Source organism: Brassica rapa, chromosome A09 (genome assembly GCF_000309985.2).
Source record: "Brassica rapa cultivar Chiifu-401-42 chromosome A09, CAAS_Brap_v3.01, whole genome shotgun sequence".
Lineage (NCBI taxonomy): Eukaryota > Viridiplantae > Streptophyta > Magnoliopsida > Brassicales > Brassicaceae > Brassica > Brassica rapa.
In genome coordinates this window covers 17,292,823-17,320,505 of record NC_024803.2, presented here as the reverse complement: position 1 = coordinate 17,320,505, position 27,683 = coordinate 17,292,823, and the positions used below count along the sequence as shown (strand labels likewise).

At 33.8% G+C, this 27,683-nt stretch overlaps 3 protein-coding genes and 1 non-coding gene across 6 annotated transcripts; 2 read left to right on the top strand and 2 right to left on the bottom strand.

The window, feature by feature from the left end:
* Positions 1-6,265: 6,265 nt before the first annotated feature.
* LOC117128811 lies at positions 6,266-6,368 on the bottom strand. The gene has a single exon (XR_004452202.1). It is a non-coding gene; the product is annotated as a U6 spliceosomal RNA (small nuclear RNA).
* A 556-nt stretch (positions 6,369-6,924) lies between these two features.
* Positions 6,925-8,269, top strand: LOC108869657 (putative cysteine-rich receptor-like protein kinase 39). Its single transcript, XM_018654368.1, has 3 exons — positions 6,925-7,228; positions 7,965-8,071; positions 8,153-8,269. The coding sequence occupies exons 1-3, from the start codon at positions 6,925-6,927 to the stop codon at positions 8,267-8,269; spliced, it is 528 nt and encodes a 175-aa protein (XP_018509884.1).
* A 617-nt stretch (positions 8,270-8,886) lies between these two features.
* On the top strand, positions 8,887-10,230 carry LOC117127716. Its single transcript, XM_033278352.1, has one exon. It carries the CDS (start codon positions 8,887-8,889, stop codon positions 10,228-10,230), a length of 1,344 nt encoding a protein of 447 aa, XP_033134243.1.
* Positions 10,231-22,453: 12,223 nt separating this feature from the next.
* LOC103839827 (putative Myb family transcription factor At1g14600) lies at positions 22,454-26,560 on the bottom strand. 3 transcript variants are annotated; one of them, XM_009116312.2, is made up of 6 exons: positions 26,192-26,560; positions 25,890-25,966; positions 25,474-25,510; positions 24,908-25,013; positions 24,512-24,572; positions 22,463-24,143 (listed from the first exon to the last, which is right to left on the bottom strand). In XM_009116312.2, the coding sequence occupies exons 1-6, from the start codon at positions 26,304-26,306 to the stop codon at positions 24,018-24,020; spliced, it is 522 nt and encodes a 173-aa protein (XP_009114560.1). In that variant the 5' UTR covers positions 26,307-26,560; the 3' UTR covers positions 22,463-24,017. The 3 variants fall into 3 exon arrangements, with proteins under 3 accessions (XP_033136461.1, XP_009114560.1, XP_009114561.1); XM_009116313.2 differs by having other exon boundaries at positions 24,908-25,010; XM_033280570.1 differs by lacking the exon at positions 24,512-24,572 and having other exon boundaries at positions 22,454-24,143; positions 24,908-25,010.
* Between the last annotated feature and the right edge of the window lie 1,123 nt (positions 26,561-27,683).

Sequence of the window (27,683 nt, the reverse complement as noted above, 5' to 3'; positions counted from 1 at the left end):
AAATATAATAGTGAAAATTATGTAATATTAATTTCCTTTTCTAAAATCCTACAAAACTGTAAAAGAATATTTGGTAGTTGTTTTCTTTTTTTTATAAAACAAAATCTAAAACAAAAGAAATTTGTATAATATTTTTAAATCCTAACCAAAAAAGAACTGTAAAACTTTATTTGATATTATTTTTAAGAGAGTGTTTGATGATGAACATGATACTTAAAATTATTTAATTAACAAAAGAAGTGTATAATTAGTATTGGTATGAATTGTAAAAATTATCTATTTAAAAAATATTTATTAATAACAAAAAATAATTATTTGATAGCAATATATTTTTTTGTGAAATTCTAAAAAGAAGATATTTGTAATAGGTTATATGACAATAATTTATATTTTCTAAAATCTTAAACAAAATTGTAAAAGAGTGTTTTTTTAATTGTAAATGAAAAGGAGATTTATAAAATAGAATGTTTTCCTTTTTTAAAAAATCCTAGCAAAATAAATATTTATAGACTTATATAATAAAATATTAAATTAGTACATAAGAACAAGTATAATGTTGTCATTGATTCGATTGGTGTATTTAATTTTCGTTTCCTTTTACTTTTTATTTTTTATTTTCAGATTGTGTATAGTTTAAATGTTTATTTATAGTATTTTCTCTAATCTTTAGTATAAAATTTATAACAACTCATCTATACACCATGATTATAAAATAAAATATTAATTTGAACTTATATGTGAAAACTTTTTAGTTATAAAATAAATCTCAAACAACATATGCAAAAACAATCATAATACTATAATAAAATGATTTATCATTTTATGTTTTAATTTTTATTAAAATAAAACATCAAACAAAAATTCGTTGCAACGCAACGGGCTCATATCTTGTTGTCTAATAAAATTCACACCCTCTCTACTCTCGTCTCTTCTTTCTACAAAACAAATTTTTTTTTATATTATCCCACAAACAAGCCCATAAATAAATAAAAATGGATCTAGTTTCTTAATCACGATCTCAGAATAATAAATAGTAATATTTAATTATTTCCGAAGTAATGGATATGTCACTAGAGAATCCTCCTATACATTAAAAGAGAAGTCACTTTAGTGATTTTTGCTGAGGTGGCACTCATATAGAGCTTCTCAGGAAAAACGTTATAATTCTATTGGCTGATTTTTTTGAATTTTTCTTTTTCATTTATTTTAATCAATCGCTTATGTAGACAAGCCCAAAACTATTGTCGATTTCGTTAAGCCCATATATAGCTAGGGGATAATAATTATCAATTTAGTTTAGCCTTGGGTACCGGTTCGGGTTCGGATCGGGTATTTCGGATTTTCAAGTATTTCAGTATAGAGGTATAGAACCCGTTCGGGTATTTCTATACTTCGGACCGGGTTCGGATTCGGTTATTTCGGATCTGGTTTGGATATTTAGATTTTGAAAAAAAAAATTAAAATTTTCATTTCTCAAGTTTGTTATATTTAAAAATATAACGTTCAGTTAACTAATTTTTTATTTTTAATAGATTGAATAGTTAATAGATTTGGACATAACATTTTAAAACTAAAAAGACATTAATTTAGTTAATTTTTTTAAATTTTGGATGTAACTTTTTGTTAATTTTTTAAATAAAAAACTTGACATGCATTTTAAGTGAGTAGCAAATCATTTTTTTCGTAATTGTATGTATATCATATGAACTTAAAGTAAGTGTAGTATCAATATAAATATTTTATATAAAATGAGAGATGTAAACTAAAAATATAAGGTTAATTATACATATGTTCGGTTATCTTCGGATATCCATTCGGGTTCGGGTATTATCCGTTCGGGTTCGGGTATCCAATCTCCCCTTATTCAATACCCGTTCGGGTATTTTGCTACTTCGGTTCGGATTTCAGTTCGGGTTCGGGTGCCAATTCAGATATCGGGTAAAGTGCCCACCCCTACTAATTAGGTTGTTTGTTTTTAATAACTTACCTTTCTAATATGGATTACTTGCGCAAGTTGAAATCATTAAATATGCAAATAACTTATTGACAAATTTTTTTTTAATAATTTACTTTTCTAATATAGATTACTTGCGCAAGTTGAAATCATTAAATATGCAAATCATTTATTCACAATATGGATTACTTGCGCAAGTTAAAATCATTAAATTTTATCGATTTAGTTTACCCTTGGGCAAAATTTAGAATTAAGACAAATATTAAAAACTTTCCTTATTATTCAAACGGTAAACTTGCGCATGTTGATATCATATTTATTATATTGCTTACAAAATATTTTAATGTTTCTAATTAGGTTGTTTGTTTTTAATAACTTACATTTCTAATATGGATTACTTGCGTAAGTTAAAATCATATCATATGCAAATCATTTTTTGACAATACACATTTAATATCTTTCTTTAAACGATTTTATTATTTATTGTGCAAAATATTAAAATCATTAATATGAGAATAAATCGACTGTATATATATAGGAGACACCCAAGGTCTTAAAATACAAACATTCTCTTTTCATTCTTTAAAGTATTATTCACAAATCTCTCCTCTCATACTATTAAGGTATTACGACAATGCTGCTTGTTGCTAAGAAAAATGTGTTTAGACGCAAAGGCTCCTCATCTTTAGAACCCTGAACTCAACTCTTTGTGTCTTGTCTCCAAAAAGCATGTCTGGTCTATCTTTTCCATGTGTTGAATACTGGTAACGACAATATGGTCTTCCTTTTTTTATATGTAGACCAGGTCGTGAGAGTGATAGTGATCCAGAAAACCTTGATTGAACATGCTGAGAAGCTTCGCCAAGTTAAATCAGTTCTTGAAGAGGTTCTTTAGTACTTTCTCTCTCTTTGTTGAATATTGTCCGGGAACGTATTACATAGTATCATTTAGTAATACTATCTTATAAGTAAGCTAGCATTATGCATTTTTTATTTAATTCATGAGGTCATTTTCTCACAGCAGAGAACCTTTTGGAATGGCGTAGAGAGAAAATTTCTCAGAGATATACAGGAAGGTTCAACTGAAGCCGCTGAAGTGGGATGGTGAAGGCGAAGAATAAAGACCTGTAGAGGCTCTTATGATTCTTAAATACGGCGGTGTTCTAACTCACGCTGGTAGAAAACATGTATTTACATACTCTACCATTTAATTTATCATTGTTATATATATATATATATGTTTTCCAAATATGGAAGAATTGTTTAACTTATTGACGTTTAACATCACTTGCCATATAATCTAACGAATATTACAAATAACAATTTATGGAAACTATTCTCGAAATTATTGAAAGACTAATAATGTTTTATTTATTACTTTTAATATTTATAACCTATAAAATAAAATGAACGAAATTTTTTATAAGATAATTATAATAGTTTTATCCTCTACTTGATGAACTGTGTTCGAATATAATTATATAATAACTATTTTAAATATTACAAAATCCAAAAATGTTTATTAATATTATTTTAAAATTATTTATCGTTGTTTAAAGAATAAATTTATCATAATTTTAAAATAATTTATAAAATGCTTACAAAATGCAAGGCAAAGTTGCACTTTCAAGAGTTAAGTCGAGATCTGGATTAAAAATCCTAATAACTATTTCATTTATTTTAATCAATCGCTTATGTAGACAAGCCCAAAACTATTGTCGATTTCGTTAAGCTCATATATAGCTAGGGGATAATAATTATTGATTTAGTTTAGCATTGGGCAAGATTTAGAACTAAGACAAATACTAAAAACTTTTCTTATTATTCAAACAGTAAACTAGCGCATGTTGATATCATATTAATTACATTTGCTTAGAAAATATTATAACGTTTCTAATTAGTAGGGGTGGGCGTTCGGGTTCGGATCGGGTATTTTGGATTTTTGAGTATTTCGGTATTGAGGTGTAGAACCCGTTCGGTTATTTCAGATCGGGTTCGGATATTTAGATTTTGAAAAAAAAATTAAAATTTTCATTTCTCAAGTTTCTTATATTTAAAAATATAACTTTAAGTTAACTAATTTTTTATTTTTAATAGATTGAATGGTTAATAGATTTAGACATAAAAATTTAAAACTAAAATGGCATTAATTTAGTTATTTTTTTAAAAAAATTGGATGTAATTTTTTGTTAATTTTTTAAATAAAAAACTTGACATGCATTTTCGGATCGGGTTCGAGTGCCACTTCGGATATCGGGTAAAGTGCCCACCTTTCTAATATGAATTACTTGCGCAAGTTGAATCATTAAATATGCAAATAACTTATTGACAAAATTTGTTTTTAATAACTTACCTTTCTAATATAGATTACTTGCGCAAGTTGAAATCATTAAATATGCAAATCACTTATTCACAATATGGATTACCTGCGCAAGTTGAAATCATTAAATATTATCGATTTAGTTTACCCTTGGTCAATATTTAGAATTAAGACAAATATTAAAAAAATTCCTTATTATTCAAACGGTAAACTTGCGCATGTTGATATCATATTTATTACATTGCTTACAAAATATTTTAATGTTTCTAATTAGGTTGTTTGTTTTTAATAATTTACCTTTCTAATATGGATTACTTGCACAAGTTAAAATCATATCATATGCAAATCATTTTTTGACAATACACATTTAATATCTTTCTTAAAACGATTTCATTATTTATTGTTCAAAATATTATGCGTCATTAGTATGAGAAATAAATCGACTGTATATATATATGAGACACCCAAGGTCTTAAAATACAAACATTCTCTTTTCATTCTTTAAAGTATTATTCACAAATCTCTCCTCTCATACTATTAAGGTATTACGACGATGCTGCTTGTGTGCTAAGAAAAATGTGTTTAGACGCAAAGGCTCCTCATCTTTCATCGACTCTGCCACCCACTTTGCCTTGGAAGTATTATATGCTACTTGATGAATTGACTCTGCCACCCACTTTCATCGACTCTACCACCCACTTTACCTTGGAAGTATTATAGAAAGATTAATAATGTTTTATTTATTACTTTTAATATTTATAAACTATAAAATACAATGAACGAAATTTTATATAAGATAATTATAATAGTTTTATACTCTACTTGATGAATTATGTTCGAATATAATTATATAATAACTATTTTAAGTATTACAAAATCCAAAAATGTTTATTAATATTATTTTTAAATTATTTATCGTTGTTTAAAGAATAAATTTATCATAATTTTAAAATAATTTATAAAATGCTTACAAAATTCAAGGCAAAGTTTCACTTTCAAGAGTTAAGTCGAGATCTGGATTAAAAATCCTAATAACTGGTAAAGAAGGGAAGCCGCAGACAAAAATATTGAATGTTGTCTACAAACTAGTTTTTCAGAATATTTCGTAGTCACGGTACGTAATTTTAATCTACTTTTTTTTCAAATACAAATTTTAAAATGAATAAACTGTTGCAATTATTTACTTTTTGTATTTGCTAGATGGGTTGTGATGAGTTAGGAGACCGATGACAGTATGTCAATTTAATATTATTTCATGTTCAATAAAATTTAGAAATTTATAAATCTATCAAATAATGTTAACCCGTCAAATTGCTTACAAAATTTATTTAATTTTTTGAAAGTTTCTAATTGAATTTGCTTTCTTTATCGAAAAATGTACTTCATAATTTATATTATTTATGGATAATATTTTGATTTTTATTATATTTTCTTTTCATATGTCTACATAAATGTTTGTTTATTATTTATGGAAAAATAATATTATTCACCTAAAATAAAGAATTACGAAACATATACAATACAATTCTAATTAATGATAATATAAAATATGTTACTTCTAAAACTATACACTATTTATTCTATTTTTTGAATGAAAGTATCTTCGTAAACACACAAAATATTTTGTGACGTTGCAATTATACATACACACAATATCTGTCTCTTCATACTGACGTTACTGTGTTCCCTGTCGTGAGGTACGGACCGAGAGAGAACACAGGGTGCAGACCGATCATGTTCTTATGTCTGCACAGGGTGCGGGCCGGTCACCTAGTAGTATATGTAAAAAGACAGACAAAAAATGGCAATCAAAGATTTTATTTTATTTTTAATGACAATCAAAAATAATATATCCACTATGGAAAAAAATGTAAATCTTGAATATCGCATTTTGCTCAAGGAAAAAAGTACAATATATCTTTTTGGTGAGAAAAATACTATAATTAACTAGCTTACATTTTTGAACTTTCTTAATATTTTATTGCGACCAAATCGAATTTGACCATTTCTTAATTATGCATGTTATTTTTGTGCATGGGATCATGCTAATCTTTTCAGTATCGTTCTAATTTTATCATATCTCTTCGAAAAGACAACAAACTAACCTTACACTATCAAATCCTATGTGTTCTCATTAACTAACTCCAAATCCAGCTTACGATTTATGTTTCAAACGATTTTGGATCAGAGATCAACTATTTGATATATATATGAAAAATTGTTTAAAATACTCTAAGTTGGTTTTCATTTTTCAAATATATATACACTAAATCAAAAATATTTTAACATTTAGATCTAAAGTTTAGTGATGATTTTTAAGGTTTAGTATAAAGGGGATGAGGTTGAGGTTATAAGGTTTAGTATTTTTCAAAAAAAAAAATTTTGAAATCAAAAATTATTTTTGAAACTATTATTTAAAACTTTATTATATTTTTTTAATTATTTATTTATATATTTATTAGAATCTTAAATTTCACATTCTAAAAACTCTACCTTATCCCTTAACTTTAAATCTTTAAGTTTAGATAAATGTTTTTTTCCTCTTTAAAAATGAAGGTAAAAATAGTTAGTGTAAACAAAAAAAAAAATGGTACATGTCATATTTTTGGCAATGACAATAAGAAATTAAAGAAGAAAATTTACAACCAGAATGAGAAAATTCCCTAATGTTATTCTCTTCTCTTGCCTTCTTCTCCTTCTAACTTTTATAGACGTTGAAGCAGGTTGTGAAGGCAGCTTATTCGCCGTTATCAGCACTTACAGCGAAAACCTAAACTCTCTTTTCTCTTCTCTTGCAAGTAAAGTCACCGCTAACGACGGCTTCTACAACACTTCAACCGGAGAAGGCCCCAACAAAGTTTACGGTCTTGCCCTTTTTGGACAAGGCTACAAGAAGCAAGGTTGTGCGAACTGCGTGGAGCAAGCGACAATGACAATGCTTCTGGCCTTGTACGGTATGCTAATCATTCTGTCTCTGCTAAACTCGAGCTTTTCCCGCCTACTTTGTCAGATAATCCTTTAAACATAGAGGAACCAAAGAGCCTTTTGCTTTTTCGACGAGAATGGGAAGCTCTGGTTAACCTAACAATGCAGTCTGCTACTTCAGCTCCTGAAAACTCATCAGTTGTGCTCAGTTCTGCAGCGCCGTAAGAGAAGAGTTCACAGAATTTAAAGATGTTTACATGATGATGCAATGCACTCCTGACATTTTATCTAGTGACTGCAACAGATGTGTGTTGAACTTTCAAAAGAATAACTGGGGAAGCCAGGGCGGTGCGGGTCGGCTTCCGGGCTGTTTTTTTCCGATGGGATCTTTATTCTATTCGTGGATCTTCTCAGAATATGACAAGAGTTTCTATGGTTAGTCGTGGTTAGACTCCTCCTCGAGAAAATACTGGATATGACGAGAAAGGTAAATTAAATGTTAGGCTAACTTGTTAGTCACATAATCTTCATTTGTTGGATGCAATGTTTTTTTTTGCAGGAAAAAAAAATTGGAATGGAACTATCGCTCTAATTGTTGTTCCAACAGTTATTAATATATTTGTGTTTATTTCTCTTTTCATCATCTTTGATCAGAGGAGAAAGTCCTATAACAAAAACATAAACGGTTAGTTATTTGTTTATTGTTTCAATGAAGCTTAGTATTTGTAGAATAAAGGTATAATATTTTTTGTTGGTATGTTTCAGAATCAGAATGCTGCTGTGACCTTGCCATGATACTCACTGCAAGTGCAACCAATGAATTTTCACCAGAAAATAAGCTTGGTCAAGGTGGATTTGGAACTGTCTACAAGGTAAAGACATTCAGAAATTAAATAGTCTTGTGAAACTCTTGATATGGGTCAATAATTTTATTACGAGATGACCGGTTTCAGGGGATTTTATCAAACGGGCAAGAGATAGCGGTGAAGAGATTAGTAAGTAGTTCAGGACAAGGAGATACAAAGTTTAACAATGAGGTTTTTACTGCTCTTGACAAGACTCCAACATAAGAACTTGGTTAAGCTTCTTGGGTTCTGTAATGAAGGAGATGAAGAGATACTTGTCTACGAGCTTGTGCCCAACTCAAGTCTTGATTATTTTATCCTTGGTGAGTCTGCATTTTGGTTACAATACATCTGGAAGTTTTTTTTATACTCAAGTCTCGTTTCATCTCAATATTTGTTAGGGTTATTGTAGCTGTGAATTTTGCGTTTTGGATTGATCATTGTTTTTCAAGTTTTTTTTATTGTTATAGAGTTATTAGAGTTGTGATGATGAATAGTGTATGCACTGTTCTCTATTCATGAAGGACTAAACTGTGTTAGTAATGTGATTGATACAGTTTGTGGTGTTGTTTGCTGTATCACTGAAACTTATTGTTTGTTTGTCTTTTTAATTTGTTACTTATACTGTTGAGATTACATAAATTATATTAAGGTTGTTGAGAATACCTTTCGTTTCTGGATATTTTTTTCTCCAGTTTAGTTGTGTAAGTTGTGTGTATTAAGTAATAGTTTTTTTTATTCTTATTATGTTGGTTATATGTTTTTATTATTTTTAAACTTGTTGTCTCAGTTCGCCTTTGCGAATGGGCACAGCAAATACCCCATCGTATGTATGGACAAGTATGACTGCAGCGAGGAAGCTATTACTTTTGGGCATCAGAAGTAAGGTACATTCAGGGTATGAAACTAATGTGTGGGAGGACCTTTGGATCCCTTCGTCGCCAGCTAGATCGGCTCGGGCCCGGGCTCCAGCTGTGAACCCAAAGATGACTGTAAGCAGTCTTATCAATCCAGCTACAAAGGAATGGGATGTTCGTTTACTGGAACAATATACAGCTCAAGAAGATATTCCGCTGATCCTGAGTTTGGCTATAAGTCCTACCCATCGACGTGATATATTTTGCTGGAGCTATACAAAGAATGGACAGTATACTGTTAAATCGGGGTATTGGGTTGCCACAAACTTGATGAGGGATGAGGAGGATGCAGAAGTTCTACAACCCAGCATTACCAAACTCCAAGCCTTTGTTTGGAAGGTAAAAGCGCCACAAAAGATTTGCCATCTTATATGGCAATTAATCTCAGGACAGGTAGCGGTAACAAGGAATCTGGTACGCCGCAACATGCGATGTGACAATTATTGTCCAAGATGTGGAGCTCCAGAAGAGACTGTTACTCATGCTATCTTTGAGTGTCCACCGGCCTTACAAGCATGGGAGTTATCATCAACGCCATCGAGCCCTGATATCTTCCCAGTACCAAGTATTTACGCTAATATGGACTATCTCTTTTGGAGAAAGAATGGTATTCTAGAGCCAGAAGAAGATAGAGATCCTTATCCTTGGATAATCTGGTACATATGGAAAGCTAGAAATGACAAGTTGTTTAGAGGCATAGATAGAGATCCACTGGAACTAGTCAGGTATGCAGAGAGTGAGTGCCAAGTTTGGTACAACACAAGAGACACTGAACCGGTTCCGCCACAGGTACAGACTACTGAAGGAACACAAGCCTTAAGCTTGGGTGATTTTTGTATGGTGGATGATTCATGGACCTCTACAGCTCAATTCAGTGGACTGGGATGGGTTTGGAAGGATACAATGGGGAAGATACAACACATGGAAACAAGGAACTTGCAGAGGAGGGAGACAGCGCTACACTCGGAACTGGAAGCGCTACAGTGGGCAATGGAGAGCATGATACAACATTTGTCCTACCAGAGGTTTGGGACGGACTGCAAGGACCTGATTGCGATGCTAGAACAGCCACAAGATTGGCCCAACTTCTCAACAGAGCTGGAAATCATTCAAACTCTTCGGTTGTGTTTTTCGGACTTCAAGATCAGCTACTTCCAAAGGATGCAAAATGAGATTGCGGATTCGCTAGCTAAGAATGCACGCTCTTTTCATAGATCGTTATGTTTTATTGGTTGTTCTATTCCGGTCTGGCTCCCCAGGCCACCTTAAGTTTGAGTAATAGAATAGCCGTTTGCCGTAAAAAAAAAAAACTTGTTGCTTTTACGGGACCTTTAAAACAAATACATGAAGACTTGTAGAAATAACTATAAAACTAGATTTTGATCCGCGCTTCAAAAGCGCGGATTTTTTTCCGATTAAGAATATTGTTTTATATGAATTATTATTTTGATTTTGATGTTTTGAAGTATATTATTAAGCTATAAAGTGTTATTATATTGAAAAAGTAAAAGAATTTTAGTTTAAAATTATATAATTTATCAAATAGTTTATTTGAGATTTTATATGAGTATTCTTATGTTACAACGTCATTGTTGCATTTTGTGTGTATTTTGTAAGAGTTATATTTGTTGAGTTGATGAGACAAAAAATTTACTTGGCAGATTTTGGGCTAATCTAATAGTATATATATTGTAGAATTTTTAATAGTTTTAGCAGTGTTTTCATACTCCAGCCAAACCTACAGTCTCAGAAGTAAATCAGGTGATTCATATAAATCTGGTCTGAATTTTGTTAAAACCTTATATATAAAAATCTGATAAGTCGGTAAAAACGTAAAAACTATCATTAATCCGCTATCCAATATTGGTTGACCCGATAAAATCCTATATAAATTGGATGATATTTTTTCAAAACTCAATTCAAATTTTTGAATCAAGCTTTGAAGCACGGGGTTAATACTTTTTCAAAAGAGAAAAATCTTGTTTAACTTAGGTATTCCAAACCTAATGAAGAGTTTATACCAATCTCAATGTGTTTAGTATATAATATATGATTGAATAACCCGCGGAAACCTGCAAGCTTGAAACTCAAATAATATAAATATTAATTCTGGACCTAATTATATTTGTAAATTTATTTTGTTATTTAAATTGAATTACAAAAGTGGACTTGTATTTGAGCATCTTTTATACTAAACATTATTTGTTGCCCACAAAAAAAAATACTAATCATTATTTTGGATTTTAGTAATTGTGCTTCATAAGTAAAAATCAAGTCAACTTATTTTTTTATAAAAAAAAGAGAGAATATGGAGCAATATTTTCTAAATTATTTGTATTATTTAATTTTCCATAATATAGTTTAAGTGGTTGTATCTGAATTACAGTAAAAACTCAATTAAATAAGTTGGCCCGAGGAAATTTTTTAACTAACTTCATATGCATTTTTCAAATTTGTTCAGTACTTATGTGTTAATATCGTTTTCTTATGAACTGAAAATAATATAATATACTACTAAGTTTGATCGGTTCTATAGTAAAATATGATTTTGTGATAATTATTATCATACTTCATTAACTCATTTTTTTTAAATACATGTATTACTTACCAGACTATTTTAATTCAAATAGCATGTTTTATTTAATGGTGATATGCATCATACCATTCTTTTATATAGATATGAATTTAAGAATTAAAATAAATATTATAATATATATATATATATGGTCACATACATAATATATTAGTCTATGGATCCACGAGTTTATATATTATTGCATCAAAAAAATGTTGGTTAGTAAATCGTAAATGGGATATCAATAACTAAATGGAAAAATTTATAATCAAGGGGTGAGATTTATAGAAGGTAATATAGTAGTTATCATAAATATAGGAGTGGCACACTTATATAATCTAAAGAAAATCAGAGATATTTATGAAAATATATTGTTAGGAAAAATTTTAGTAGGACCATAAAATTATTAACTCTTAGGAAATAGTCCACACAACCTTGTATAAGTAGATTTTTCAAGACTGCTTTCCTTTTAATAGAGTAGATGAGTGACAATTAGTATTTGGGCCTTAAAGCAAATATATGTATTTCTCATAAGAAAACAATAGCACTGGCATGTTGACATTGAGCATGTAAGCTATTTTCATAAGACAAGAGGATTGAGCAGGTGGAGATGTTGTTGCCGCCTTTGTATATGTTGGGATTACTTCTTGTATCTGCTGGTGTAGATGTGTTTGTTTCTCTTTTATTTGATGGGTAATATGTAAACAAAATCATTGTTAGTTGTATTTATCAGAGTTTGTAACTTACTCTGCTTTTTTGTTTAGGTAATTTCACTGATCTTAGTTGTCGTTTTCGTCTTCTTCGTAAGCATCTGCAAAAGTAAGTTTGTAAATTATTAAATAGCTGGCCCTGTAGTTTATATTTTTTTAGCTGGCTCGATGTATGTGTCGTTGAGTTTCAGTTGAGTAGATTGGTTTGGTATATTTGTTTTGAAGTTTATTTGTAAGATAGACAAAAAGAGAGGTGATCATTAATGATTCGTCTTTTTGGGATTCTAGTTTTTGGTGTTTTGATTGTTTGGGTTATTGTAGTTTTTTTTAAGCTGTAAAATAAAGATTTGTGTAAAATTAGATTGATATGTACGAGAGATAAATAGACAATCACAAATCTTGGGTATGAAATATTTCTGATTATTGATGTTAGCACAATATAGACAGTAATATAAAGGGAATTATGTGTTGATTGTTTCTTACGAATCAATGAGGAAACATATAACGACTCAAGTTGTTTCTTTGGTGAGGTCAAAGCCCTGGACATAATGGATTTTCTCAACCACATCTGTGAGTTTAAATATTATTTATGACATCAAAACATAATATAAACCGAGATGCAATATGATAATATACATGAGAGTTCTAGGTTTGTGTTCGCAATCACTTGGAGATTTCAAACAGTCTAATCTTGAGTGGAGATTGATCTCAGGAGCACATGTGATGACTTCATCAATAATGTTTAGTGAGATGAAACGAATGGGGAATGGATGATCAGTTATCTTGTGCATGCTTGAGCACATAGCAACCTCAAAACGATCGATTTTCACAATGGAATCTGCTTTCAAAGATGGCATGTAATGATTAGAACATCCGACGAGAGTAAACCCATGAATCACGGAATCTGCAAATAATATTATTCAACAAAAAATGAGGAAATCAATTAAAACAATTATGTTAAATAAGTGTGATAGATCAAAGATTAACCTACCTTTTCATCAAGGAAGAGAACTGTGATTCCCACAAACTTCATGTCTTTCTTGAAGTTCAGGGAATCCCAGAAGCGGAGGAAGCGAGAGACTATGCTCTGACTACTACGACCAAGACGGAGAGAGTCGAAGGTTGAATGACGGACGCCGGGACGCCGGTTTGAGAAACTGGAGAGGCAGAGAGAAACATTTTCTAGGAGATGGTTAAAGCTAAGAGGAATCAATGAGTTTTGTGGAGATGAAGATTGGGTTCATCAAAGATGAGGATCATATATATAAGGTTTACATAGAGGCTACAAATCAGGAACGTTTATGATCAAGCGATTTAAGATGGAGACAAGAAGAGTTCACCAGTGAAAAAATAGATTACGAACCGACACACGGCACAACTTTGTAACTCATGCTAGTTTGAGACAATGATAAAAAGAACTCAAACTCATGTTATACGACAACAATTTACAATATGGAAAATCTATAATTGTTGCAAACTTGAGTTTTTTTCATATAACGTGATGAATTTCATTTAAAAATAAAACTCATAATACACTTGTAGACCCGACCCTCAGAGGAAGCCGAAGAAGCAATGACTTCCGACATTCATAAATATATATTAGGTTCGACCATCAATGTACAAAGTATTATTTAGCTTAGTGGTATCACTGCTAGTGTTTATATCTCAATAACCCGGGTTCGAACCATGAATTTGATAGTTTTTCACACTTTTTAAAAGTGGGACCCACAAAACGCTGATGTGGCAAATTGAGGAGTGAACAAAAACTCAACTATTATAATATATAGATTTGTGACTAATTGTAACCACGGGTTTGAAATTGCGTACATAGTTCTAAATAAGTCATAATAATACTACTGTGTTGCAACTACGCTTATTAGTCACGAAAATATCTTAAATAGGTCTCAAATAGACGACTAAATTACCATAACTGTTTTTTTTTTTTGCTTCATAAATTTTTATTACTCAAATTACTTTAATAGGCTAGCTACATGAACAAGCCAAACATGAGTCTCTACACAAACATAATCAAAGAAATCAGAACGTGCACGCGCTGCGCTGCCTTTGCGAGGCAATCTGCACGGGAGTTACTACCACGAGGTATATGAGATACAGAAAAGTTATCGCTTTTATCTCTTCCATCTGTTGTACCATAGACGGCCATTCTTCCTGATCTTAAATCAGCTTCCAAAGTTGAACACAGTATGTCTCAAAGTGCATCGTATGGTAGCCTTCTTCTAGAGTCCTTTTCATGGCCCGTAGCAGACCTTCCGCTTCGGCGTGTAGAGGGGAAGCTGTTTGCCTGCAGTTTTTCAGGCCCATGATACTTCTGTTTCCACCTTCCCAGGACACAAACCCCAGACCCGTCCCGCGCCCTTCGTAGACCCATGATGTGTCCACTTGACACTGGTTCCCAGTTCTTACATGAGTGTTTACGGCGGGATCCGAGTTTTCTTGCTCTTCTGGTCGTTCTTCTTCCAGCATTGGGATGATATGAGCTACTTACCAGGATCTAGTCTCTGCCATCGCTAATTGTAGAGTGTCCGGAGGAGGAGCATCAACACCATTAAATAAGAAATTATTACGGCTCTTCCATATGTACCATACTAACCACGGGACTACCTCCGGTATCTCTTAAATAGGAGATGATCAAAATTTGTAAATAGAGCATTACACGGGGAAGACGCCCGGAGATGTCAGAATATCTGATAAAGCCCAACATTGCAAAGCAGGAGGGCACTCAAACAAAATATGATTGACTGTCTCCTCTTCAGCGCCGCACTGGAGACAGCTTCTATCAGTCGTGCAGTGACGATCACAGAGACGGCTTGCCACCATAATAAAACCTGATATCGCTTGCCAAAGGAAGTGTTTTATTTTTCTTGATGTTTTAAGTTTCCAGACCTCCTTTTTGAGGGCAGTAACACTTGGTTTTACCACTTCTTGCTCCATCGTTGCTTTCCTTTTTGTATTTACCAGTTCGTATCCCGTACATACAGAGTACGAGCCTGACTTCGAGTGCTTCCAGATATATCCATCTCTCCTTCCTATTTTGCTCGGTTTAACTTGCAGAATTTTACTCACATCTTCTTCTGCCACCAACTCTCTAATCAGGGGTTCATTCCAGCACTTGGTGTCAAAATTAATTAGGTGATGTACATGAAGGTCTCGGTCATTAATTTCTCTCCGCAGAATTGTTGGTCTTGCTACCTCTTCAGGATCCAAGCATCGTCTCACACCTTCGTTTCAGCCCTGTTCCAATGGTACGTACGACATTCTCATCATGACTGTACGGGCAGTCCAAATACTTCTCCATCCATAAGAGGGGTTATTAGCTTTACCCACACGTAGAGGGTTTGAGTGCCTATAGTATCGACTTTCAGGACTCTAGCTAATAGTGAGTCAGGGTATATCAGTAGTCTCTAAACCGGCTTGGCAAGCAATGCCAGATTGAAATCATGAGAGTCTCTAAATCCTAACCCTCCTTTCTCCTGCGGGACACAGATTTTATCCCAAGTTTCCCAATGTAGCTCTCTGTTATTAGCCTTTGCACTCCACCAGAATCTCGAGACGGCTCCGGTCAATTTTATGGATCTCCTGCAGTAAGAGGTAGCATGACATCGTGTGAGTTGGAACTGCATGTGCTACTGACTTGATTTGCACCTCCTTGCTACCTTTTGATAGATGCTTGGCTTCCCAAGTATTGACTCTTGTATTTAGTCGGTCTTGGATGTAAGAGAAGACTTGTCTTTTGGATCCGTAGATTTTCTCCGATTAGCCAAGATACATACCCATTCCTCCTTCTTTAGTGATACCAGTTACCCTTTTGAGGTTTTGTTTTGTGGACGTGATGACTTTAGGACCGAACATAACCGAAGACTTTTCTTTATTCAGTTGTTGTCCTGAGGCATAACCATACACGTCTATAATTCTCATTAACTCTTGGCATTGACTTCCTCTGCTCTACAAAAGAAGAGGTTGTCGTCAGCAAAAAAGTAAATGCGACACCACCAGGCAAGATCGAGCGATCTTCAGACCCGTGATCTTTTTCATACGCTCTGCTTCTTGAATCTGTGAGATTAAAACTTCAGTGCAGAGAATAAATAAGAAAGGCGATAGTGGATTGCCCTGTCGGAGTTCCCGGGAAGGAATATGCCTTTAGCGTCTCCGTTAGTCAAAACTCGGTAGGAGACGGAGGAAACACAGCTCATGATCAAGTGAATCCACTTCTGCTCGAAGCCCATTTTTTCCATCGTCGCTCTAAGGAAATCCCACTCCACCCGATCATATGCTTTGCTCATATCGATCTTGATTGCTACATACTTTGATTGGCAGCTTTGGTTTGTCCTAAGAGCATGAAATATTTCCTGAGCAACCAAGATGTTATCCGTTATCAGACGCCGAGCCACAAAGTCCGATTGTGTTTCTGATATTAAGTTGGGCATTATCTTCTTTAGCCTGCTTGAGAGTACCTTGGATATGATCTTATAGCTGACGTTGCAGAAGCTAATAGGTCGGAATTCAGACATAGATACAGGTCTTGCTGTCTTGGGGATGAGGCAAATGTTCGTCTGATTTATTCTGTCGTCAAGCTCCCCCGTTTCGAAGAAATATCGCACCATACTCGTAACGTCCTTTGCAATTAAGTTCCAGAACCGGTGATAAAGGAGACTCATCATCTTGTCGGGTCCAGGGGCCTTGTCGGGATCAATCGCGAAGACGGCATCACTAACTTCAGTGTTTGAGACTGGTGCTGTTAAGGTTGCATTCATCTCTCATGTCACTGTCTCGGTAATGCACCGAAATTTCCTCGATATCTATCGGATTTGATGATTCAAAGAGATTCCCGAAGTACTCCACATCAACTTGTTCAACGCCTTCCTCTGTTTCCACCCATACTCCCATCGAGTTTATGGTCTTTGTGATTCTGTTCCGGGCACGGAGCTGTTTAGTCTTTGCATGGAAGTACTTTGTGTTCCGATCTCCTTCCCGAAGCCAAATGGCTCTACTTTTCTGTCTTCAATAGATCTCTTCTTCTCTGTATGCTGCACATAAATGCCACTTGAGCTTATGTTCTTCTTATGTCGTCATGTTATCATCATTTTGCGCTTCATCAATCTTTATCTTTAGCATCTCTATCAGCTTTTCATTATTCGATGGGTTACTCCTCTTCCATAATGATATTGCTTTTCTGCACCGAGACAACGTTTCTACTAGATTCCCTGAGTTTTGATGATCCGAGTGCCCCCAGCCATCTTTAACTGCCGATGAAAATCCTTGTTTCCCAAGACATCGTTTGTCAAATGTAAAGTTTTTTCTCACTTTATTCTAGCCAGAACCAGCAGATGGTCAGAGCCCCAACGTAATTGATACTCCACATCAGTGTGGGAAAACAAATTATGCCAATCTTTGTTTTCTACCGCTCTGTCTAATCGGCACTGCACTCGTCCGTTCCTTCTCCTCCCAGCCCAGGACACTGCATTTCCCTTGAAAGGGATCTCGATCATGCTGCAATTAGCCAGCATTGTTTTAAAAGGAGTGAAGGACGCCTCAGTTCTCTACCACCTTTTTTCTCAGCATTGCTTGTAATTTCATTGAAATCGCCTATCATCATCCAAGCTCCTGACCTCGCAATGCTTGTTATCGTAAGTCTTTCCCACACATTTTCACGGTATTCCACCACCGGATCTCCATACACAAAAGTGATAAACAATTTATGACCTTCAATCTATGCTTCAACATCAATCATATGATTACTTGAATAAAAGATCTTAACCGCAGAGTCATTCATGTAAAACAAAGCCAAACCACCGCTTTTACCCGAGGGTTCAACGGTGTATAAATTATCATAATCAAATTCAAACTGAAAATCTTACAAAAAAGAAAATTGTTTTTTGTTTCTGAAAAAAAAAAAAAAGAAAACTAGGATTGAAGCAGCGAAGCAACTCCCTCAAGTGTTGCTTGGTCAAGTAGGCGCCAGCCCCTTGACAGTTCCATGCGATTGTATTCATATACGCTTACTGGGTGGTTTCTGGGACACCCCCGAACCTGATACACTGGGTTTTCCATCTTTTAAAGCAGATGGGTACACCTCATAGCGAGGGACTTGAGTCGTAAGTCTCGAGGCTGGAAGTTGGGGTTGCCTTGATTCTTTTGCTTTCGAAGAAGACCTACCATGCACAGCAAGTTTCTTTGATGCAGCGGATCCTTTCACTTCTGGGCTCCTAGAGATCTTTTTCTCTTAAGTGTGCTAGCCATCTGCTTCTCTGTGAGAGCTCCAGTTTCATCATTCTCTACTCTAGTACTCCCGTTAAAGCGTTGTCTGGTCACTTTTTCTTGAGAGGACGCAGCAAAATTTTTCATTCTCTCATCTTCTTCTCTCTCCCCGCTTCCCAAACTTCTGTTTCCTAAGCTTTCAGGTGCTGCTTTTGATTTTTGCAGGTTCGCTCCGTCAGAGCCAGACACCGTAGCTGTTCTCTGTTTTTCTTCCCTTTCCATTCTCTGTCGATCTAGTTCCATTTCTTCTTCCAGAAGGTCATCTTCATCGTTCATATTGACATCATTCTCCATTCCAGGTTCTGTATATTGCTCCACCATCCTTTCAAAAGCTTCATCGTCTATAATTTCTTCATCCTCGGCTGCAGAAACTTCTGCTAAAACGTCTCCTGCTACTGCTTTACCGGTAACATCCTTAAGGTTTTCTGTTGCAGAAGTTTCATGCGCCTTAGGGGTTTTCCTATTAGAAGAGGTATCGGGAAGCACTGGGGACTTCCTAAGTGTCTGATCTCCATTGTTCTCCTTTCCTTGTTCTCGAATCACCAGCTTACCTTTACTTAACAGAGGTCTTGATTTTTCCAGAGACGTATCAGTAGCTATCGCTTTCCCTTTTAGTTTCCTCTTTCGTTCTTCTTCCATTTCAAAAGTCTTAGGTACTAATGTTGTGGTATCCTTCCTGCTTTCACCTTCCGGTTTATCTTTAATTGGTCTCCATTCCGTATGAGTGCGTTGATGCATATGCCGACCCTGCTCCCGATCATATCTTCCTGTCTCTCAGTGTCTCATAGTTAGCTGATACCGTGCGTTGAGAGTCTGGCGAGGATCATCTCTGAGAACTGAAGCGGCTTCCGCTCTGCGAATCAGGAGCCCATTCTCTGTTTTGGCGATGATTTGAGCTTGGGTGTGGAGGCATTGAGTTCGTTCCGCTTCTTTCGCGATCATCTTCTCTAGCCTTATACACCAGCGTCCTTTGTTTTTGATAGGGGTGATATCTCTCCCAATCTCGGGGATAATGTGAATCATGGGGTTTATCAAGTCTATTCCATACATTCTTGCTTATGTGCTCCCTTCTCTCAGATATCTTCTCTCTCAGATCAGACCTTTGGTATGAATCGTTTCTGAAGTATGGTTCTTCTCCACTGTTTGATCTTCTTGGCGCCCTTACATCGTCATCTTCATATCTTGAGGTTGGTGGAGATTTACGATCACTGACCCGTGTACGTTATGTGCCATAACGAGATGCAAGGGAGAAGGGTTCTCTCGTCGCTTTTTCCTCCAGTTCCTTTTGCTCGATCCTTGCTAGCCTGTTCTTCTCCCTTTGTATCTCAGTTAGCTCCGGACACGTTCCTTCTTCGTGTGATATGCGCTTGCAGGTGAAACAGTATCTATGAAGATCTTCGTAAGTCAGGGTGACGTTAATAACGTCTCCGTTTGCATATCCTGCTCAGCGTTTAAACTTTAGAGGTTCATCTGCATTGACAAAGACCCGGACTCTACCTCCGTCTACATCCACCAGGTCCACTACTCCGAGAGATTTGCCGATGTTTCGGTATGTCTCATCTTTTTTATAGTGGATAGGGACATCAGAGACTGCAACCCAAAACAGCATGGATTCCGGAAAGTCTTTTCGAATTGTTGGGATCCATCTCTCCAGTGAAAAACTCCACTTATTAAAGTGACAAGGGCTTCTCTGGAGAACTTTTTAGAGGTCTTGTTCATTGTTGAAATCAATCTGGAATTTGTTATTCCCCAAGTTTGTTCCCTTTACTTTGCCTTCAACATCCCATATGTGTCTTTTAGGCATATGCTTGATCAAGGCATCAACACTCCTTCCGTCAATATGAAACATGCGTCCCACTAACGTTAGCTTGTATTTCTCGATCAGGTCGGAATAGTCGAATTCCGGGATAGGAATGATGTCATCATCTTTATCCTGTCGGCGATTAGATGCCTTTGAGTTTTCTCCCCTTCCTCGATTTTCATAAGAAAAACTCATCTGAGCGATGGATCAAGAGAGGTTGTTATGTTGCGTTGTACCTATGATCAGAGGAGCCAATAAAAACCACACCCTACACAGGGGAACCTTATACTCTTCTTTCTCTTGTAAAACTTGTTCTTCACGTCACAGATCTAGGAGTTTTAACTCGTCTAGAAAACAAACCAGAGGCACTGCACGGAGCAGGAAGGCTTTCACACCGATGTACTGGACACCTACGTTGCATGGAAGCGTGTCTCACGTACTGGTTCCTGGTTCTGAAGCGGAAACGGAGTCGGAAGCGTGTGGAATCGCTTGGAAGCGTGCCGGAATCGCGTTTCCAAAAAAACCAGATATGGAAGCGTGATGGAAACGATGAATCCTATTTGGAAGCGTTTAAGTTTGATAGTTGGAATCGTAAATAAAAATAAAAAAGGGAAAATGATGTGGTCATCAGATCAGCAACTGAACCGGAGGTCAACCCAAAGCCCTACTCAACCAGCCAAGGCGCAAACCAGGACATACGTGCACGAAAAATGCCATATCTTACAAACCAGGAGGGTTTAAATCACGAGGCTAATTTTTATGGATTCTACACTCAAGAAGGAGTCCAGGCCAATTGGAATTGGGCCAAAATATTCACGGAGCAAGACGTTATGAATTTTACAACTCAGAGGTTTCTCAGCCTGTCCATCTGCGAGTATCCGACTTTAGAAGGAGATTTAAGCTCAAGTAAGGAGCGGCCTGAAGGAAATCCCGTCATCAAATTCAAGAGCATTCTTTCAGCTTTCCAGAAAGCCAAAGATCAGGAGAAATGGACACGGAAATCAGAAGATATGTTCAATTTGCCAGAACCGGTCAAACCAGTGCTACACTCGCCTCAATTGGAAGCTAACCGGTTCAATCAGCTTCAAACCAGAAATTGGCGACCAGGAGATCATTTCAACCAATCAGGAGGTATTCCAGAAGTCCTTAGCTGCACCAGAACCCAGGAGATCAGTCGGTTCAATGGAGAATCACTTAAATCAAACCGGAGCTATTTATGGAAAGATTGGACAATCTTTCGGTTTGATCCATTCCAAGCAATTCCAATCCAACCAGGAGAACCAGACGACGTCCAGACTAAACCAAGACATCCAGGAGACATTATACAGGAGCCAGAAGAGTTCTACAACTTCATCCCATGCACCAGCCTACATAGGAATAAGAAGATCCCCATTATCACCAAACTGCCTTATTTGGAGTCTCTTGCATTCAAACTCCAACAGCTCTTTTTCTACCAAGGCAAGGACGAGATCAGCATCTATCAAGCATTCAATAAGGTCCCAAGAAATCTCTCTTATCCCCTTAAACCGTCCAGGTTCAAGAAGAATCAAGTTTCTCACTTGGAGCCAAAATCCCATAAAAGGCTCCAACGGCTAGTTTCCGATTTTGTTAGTTTGCTTGATTTGTTTCCTTTCTTTTCTTATTATGAACGTTAGAATTAGTTTCCAGAGCATTATATAAGCTCTTAGATAGTCATTGTAAAGAGACACCCTTAATCACCAAGTTAATAAAAAGTTTATTCAGTTTTATCAAAGTTGTTCTTTGTATAAAATATCGGTCTTTAGGATTCAAAGAGAGATTCTTTGTTGTCTTATTGATTTCGTGAGTCTAGTTTGTTTGTGCAAATCAAACAAGCTAAGTACACAGATTGAGAGAGTCAATCACTTCGATCCATCATTCCATCAGATTGAGAGATTCAATCAAACCTTCCTCCGCAAATCCACTTCAGTTCATCCTTTAATCAAGCTGAGAGTGATACACATCCAGCAGCTTGATTCCATCCTATCCTTTGTTTATTTATCTTTTTTTATTATCATTATCATCATCATCTCATTTGCTTTTATATTTGTTTCTGTTTGCATCATAAAAACTCAAAACTCATAAAAATCGGTTCTCTTTGTTTTCAGGTTTAAACCTTGGTTCCACCATTCAACCAATTCGTGGGTTACCCCCCTGTGCCTACAACAGAAAATTAAATATTTTATGTTTTATATCTTTAACTGAAAACCCTAGTAAAAAAAAGGAAACTGAAAAGACTACGACAAAGTCATCGTTCTCATCTCTTTTACACTTCTGAGTGTCTATCTTTTTTTCTTCTCCTTACCGAGACCAAACAATTAACAAGGTGATTTTATTTAGACTTTTATTTGTTTGTTAATTGTTATATTCTTCTTCTCCTTTACACAAACATGAGATTTGTAGCTTTATATGTACCGTTCAACGATATTGATTGGATGGTTGCCAATGGTTAAAGTATAACTGAATTTGCATTGTGAAACTAGGGTTAAAGTTCTATTCTAATAATTTTCATTGTGAAACTACAATTGATCTTTGACATTGAACGTTTTTATTTTTTGTTGTATTGCTTAATATTTAATACTTTTCTGGATTTGTGTGGTTTAAAGTTTAAACACTTTTAATTTTCAGAATTTTATTTTATATGTAGGTTTATACGCTTTCAATACGGATCCGCTTCCTAGTTTTTTGAAAAAAATCGCTTCTGCGCTTTCATACGATTCTGCTTCCGCGTTTCCGCTTTCGTTTCCATGTAACGTAGCTGGACACCAATCTCTTTTTCCTAGCAAGGAGAGCCTCATAACACCAAATCTGAGGAGGAGCTTGCCAGTTTCGTGAATCGCCTAAGGAGTCACCAAAACCTTAAATTACCATAACTGTTTTTGGTCACATATTTGCGACTATATATGACTGTTGTATGGTAGTTGTAAATTAGTTAAAAACTAGTCACACAATATTGCAATTGCCATGTATAGTGCAAGAGAAGTCTCTAAATTGATGTTTTCTTGTGGTACGATCTTTCTCACTCCTTCTCCATATATACTACCCTACAAGCTTGTGAACCTTGTCAAAGAGATGCCATACATATAGTACATGATTTCTCTTGTCATAAGAAATGTAAAAGTTCTTATTATTCCATTTTATTTCAGTAAAAAACTTTTCATTTAGAGCCCAACAAACATTTGATACACCTTTCTTTTCATATTAATCCAAAATTTTACACAGTCCAAAGATTACAAAATTTGGGTTCCAACAGACTCTTCTTGCCTTAAACTAAGCTTGGTCAAGGTGGATTCGGAAATGTCTACAAGGTCAGAACATTCATAAACTATAAATTTTGTCAAAATCTTTAAATGGTCTACGATTTCAGGGGCTTCACCAAAGGGACAGAGATATAGGTGAAGTTAATAGCAAATGTTTTTGCATAAACTTGATACAGAGAAGAAGAACTAGGTCTCAGTGAATGATACGAAGAGATTCTTGTCTGCAATAAAATATTTATTACTTAAGAATATTTCAACCAAATAATGGATGAAAAATCAAATAGTTACATTTTATATTATATTGTTCCTTTTTTTATTGGAACGCATATTGTTCATTTTTATTGTTCTCATCCCATTATATGGACCAAGAATTACATAAATATAGGAAACTTAAAAAGGATAGAACCGAAGTCCTCTTAGTAATTGAGTCCAAGAGTGAGTCCAAGGGACAATTTCTCTTCACCCTTCAAAACTCCCGTCGAGTCTAAACGAACATTTGCACCATAGCCAGCAGCAACCACACCATCGTCAGCATGTCCGACCTACCATAAACAAATCATTAGATGACAATAATTATAAACAACCATGTTCTACTAAATTTTTTTAAAAACAAATTCATTCTCAAGTTTCTGTTGTCACATAGATTATCTTGTTTTATATGATAGCATATCCAAAATCAACAAAAACTTAAAAAATATACTTTATCGGAAAATAATATCAAAAATCGTTAGATATAATTATTATGGGTAAACATTTGATAAATATCATCTTGTGTATGTGATTTGATATATAAACATCTATTTATATGAACTTCATGGATCTACATATTAATAATCCTTCACGATTATAATTTAGTACAAAGGAAAAGAAAGATCACTCATGAAGACTGAAACAGAGACTTGCAATATACCTCCATAGTTTTGTTACTCGGTTTCAGAAATGCGATTGTTTTTTCTTTATTATCGCTTAGCCTAGAAATTCAAAACAAAGTTTATCATTATATAGAAAACAGAAAAAAATAATGTATATATAAATAAACGAGTAGATGAATTTAGAGATATCATTTATCATAAGTTGACTACCACTTTTCAAAAATACAATCAATCAAAAATATCATAACATTTGGGACTTATATATTGCTTAGAGAATAAATTAATAGTTTAATGTTTGTTTAAAATTATTGTAACACTGCCACACAAGCAATAAAATAATGTTAGGCAAGTTCAAATTGTTATTAATTCAGGTTGAGGTTGCATTTTTTTTTAAAGATACTTAAATAATATATAGCAGATTATATCGCATGAACCTTCGTTGATTTTGCATAAACTCAGTAGCGTCTCGAAGGCGTTCATAGATTTGAAGGTGTTCTTGAGATTGCCTCCACCTCATTTCTTGTCTCATTCTCCTTTCTGCTATAGAATTGCACACATGTAATTTATAATAAGACTACGGAAAAAATATTATATAGTTTGTTCAATTTTCCATTCCAGTTTGATTTTTAAAATCGCATGTGTAATTTTACCAAACGAAATCAATATGATATATCATCAAGAAAATCAAATGTATGATTTCATAAAATCATGTCACTCAGTTGGCTAATGCCTTAAAACTGTTACCATTTTAGAACTTTATTACCATTTTCTTTCATTTTAAGATACGAATTTTTTTGTTCTCTGGCCCAAAATGTTTCAGACCAAGCCAACGAATTGAAAAGTTTTTATCCGAATGAAATGAAACAAATCATGGACATCACAAAACAATTATGATATCTGCTGTGAACTCACTGTTATTGGATCATGTGCAAGAAAATGTAGTACAATACAAACATGCCTGTATAGCTTTAAATTTAAAGTGCGTGTGATATTTATTTACCTTGTACTGAGTCTCTCCGCTTCTTGTTCCTATACATCTATTGAGATCAACAGATTTGTTTGATTCAGTAAACACCGGCATAGACAAATATAAATGATCACACACTGAAAATTTGCATATATAGTGATACTTATAGACAGGGCCGGGCCTGAGAAATATTGGCCCACAAGCAAAAAATATTTTTGGCCATTTGTTTCTAAAAAATAGTGATAATATTAAAAAATGCAGTTGCAGAGAATCAAACACGGGTCCATCTATAGTTTTTTAGGCCCCAAACCAATAGAGCTACATGTTCTTTATGATAAATAATTGGCCCAAAAATATCTATATTTTCGTCGGGACTCAAGCACATGCTTGATGGGCTTCTATTCAGGCCCGGCCCTGCTTATAAAAGTATTTTGTGTGTATATAATGACCTGGAGATGGCTTTTTACATGAGATAGTGTGAGACTTTTCACACCCATTGCCTGCACAATCTTCTTAGGAGTTGCTTCTGCAATTTTAACAGTAAAATAAATACTTTTTATACAGTAAACAACTATAAATATATTATATATAATTTTTTTTATAAGTTATAATATCGATAAATTTTGAAAGAATAGAAAATATCAAAATAAATAAAATCAAAACAAATAATATTGGTTTTGATAGACAAAATTTTTGATAGAGAAACTGTAATTGTTGTTTGAGAAAAAACAAATACAAAAAAATTATTTACTTCTTTCGCCACCGAGTTGATTAACAACATAAACAAAATAGTGGTGGAGATCAGAGGCCCATCGCAGGCGCGGCATCTTTGACTTAGTGTAAAATCTAACAATCGGGTTTTCCATCGCCTATGTTTCTCGATGAAACTTGTAATCTGATTGTTGAGTAATATACCAATTTATATTTTTTTGCTCAGATATTTATAGAATTTTGTTTCTAGAAGATGTAATTCCCAAAATAAATAACTAGGAATTAAATATTTGATGCAGATAAATATTGTTTGTTTGTTTCTTGTTTAACAGTACTTCTTAAAAATACATTCATAATTGAACTTTAAGAGAAATAAAAAAATTACACCAATTTTTTCTCATGGTAATAATATGTATCATAAATTTATAAATATCATTTAATACTACTAGATTTTTTTTAGAAAATCAGAAAATAAAACTATATACAAATTTTATATAAATAAGTCAAAGTTAACCATGAATTGATGTATAGGATATCTATAACAACAAACATTAAAGACATGAAGCCTCAAATATTCAAGTTATAACATATTATCTTTATTTTTAACCAAATGATATAAATAACTTGAACATTTTGCAAGAAAAATACCATGTATATACACACTATACATATGATGTTTCCTTTCCAACCAACTTTTTGCTGATCACAAAACACTTCAATACTGGAGATATCACACTGCATAAATTTAACTGTTTCCAAATAATTAAAGTAACACCCCCCCCCCCCTAGATTTCCTCATGTGTTAGATATTGTAATTTATTCTTCTTATATTTTTCTAGATTATTAATTTGTAGGTTTGAATCTACAGTGTTATTAATTTACAAACAATATTTTTTAGATTTTAATGTTTTAAATATAAATATTTTTCTAAAATAAAAAAAATATTTAATTTTGTGTATATACATTAATTAAGTTTTTTAAATTCAACATTCATACTATTTTTATTATACTATTTGGTGTATAAAATATGTTTTATATAGTTTAAATGTGATTTTAGCTATAATTTTACTAAATCTCATCAAAATATATTAAATATTAAAAAAATATAAATATAAAGATAATTTCATTTTGAATTTAAACAAATAATATAATGGTTTTTTTGTACATATATAAAATGTATATACAAATGAATTATTAATTTATAATCTTAATAGATCCGTATCTTTACTTCAAAATGTTTTAAATTTTTTTTATCTTATAGATTTGTGTCATATTTTGAACGAGTCTAATTTGGGATTAGAAAAATTTATTAATATATGATATTTATTAATTTAATAAAATATTAATTTATAGAGTTTTTAGTGTATTTAATTTTATTGCACTCTTCATTTGAGTGATGTTATAGTTGATTCCGTAGCAAATGCGCAGTTTTCTATTCTATCGCAAAGTCTCTTTTGGTGGAGTAACTTTGTTTCTTTTTAGTCTATCAAGATTACTGTTAAAAAAATCACAAAACGGTCTATGAAAAAAAA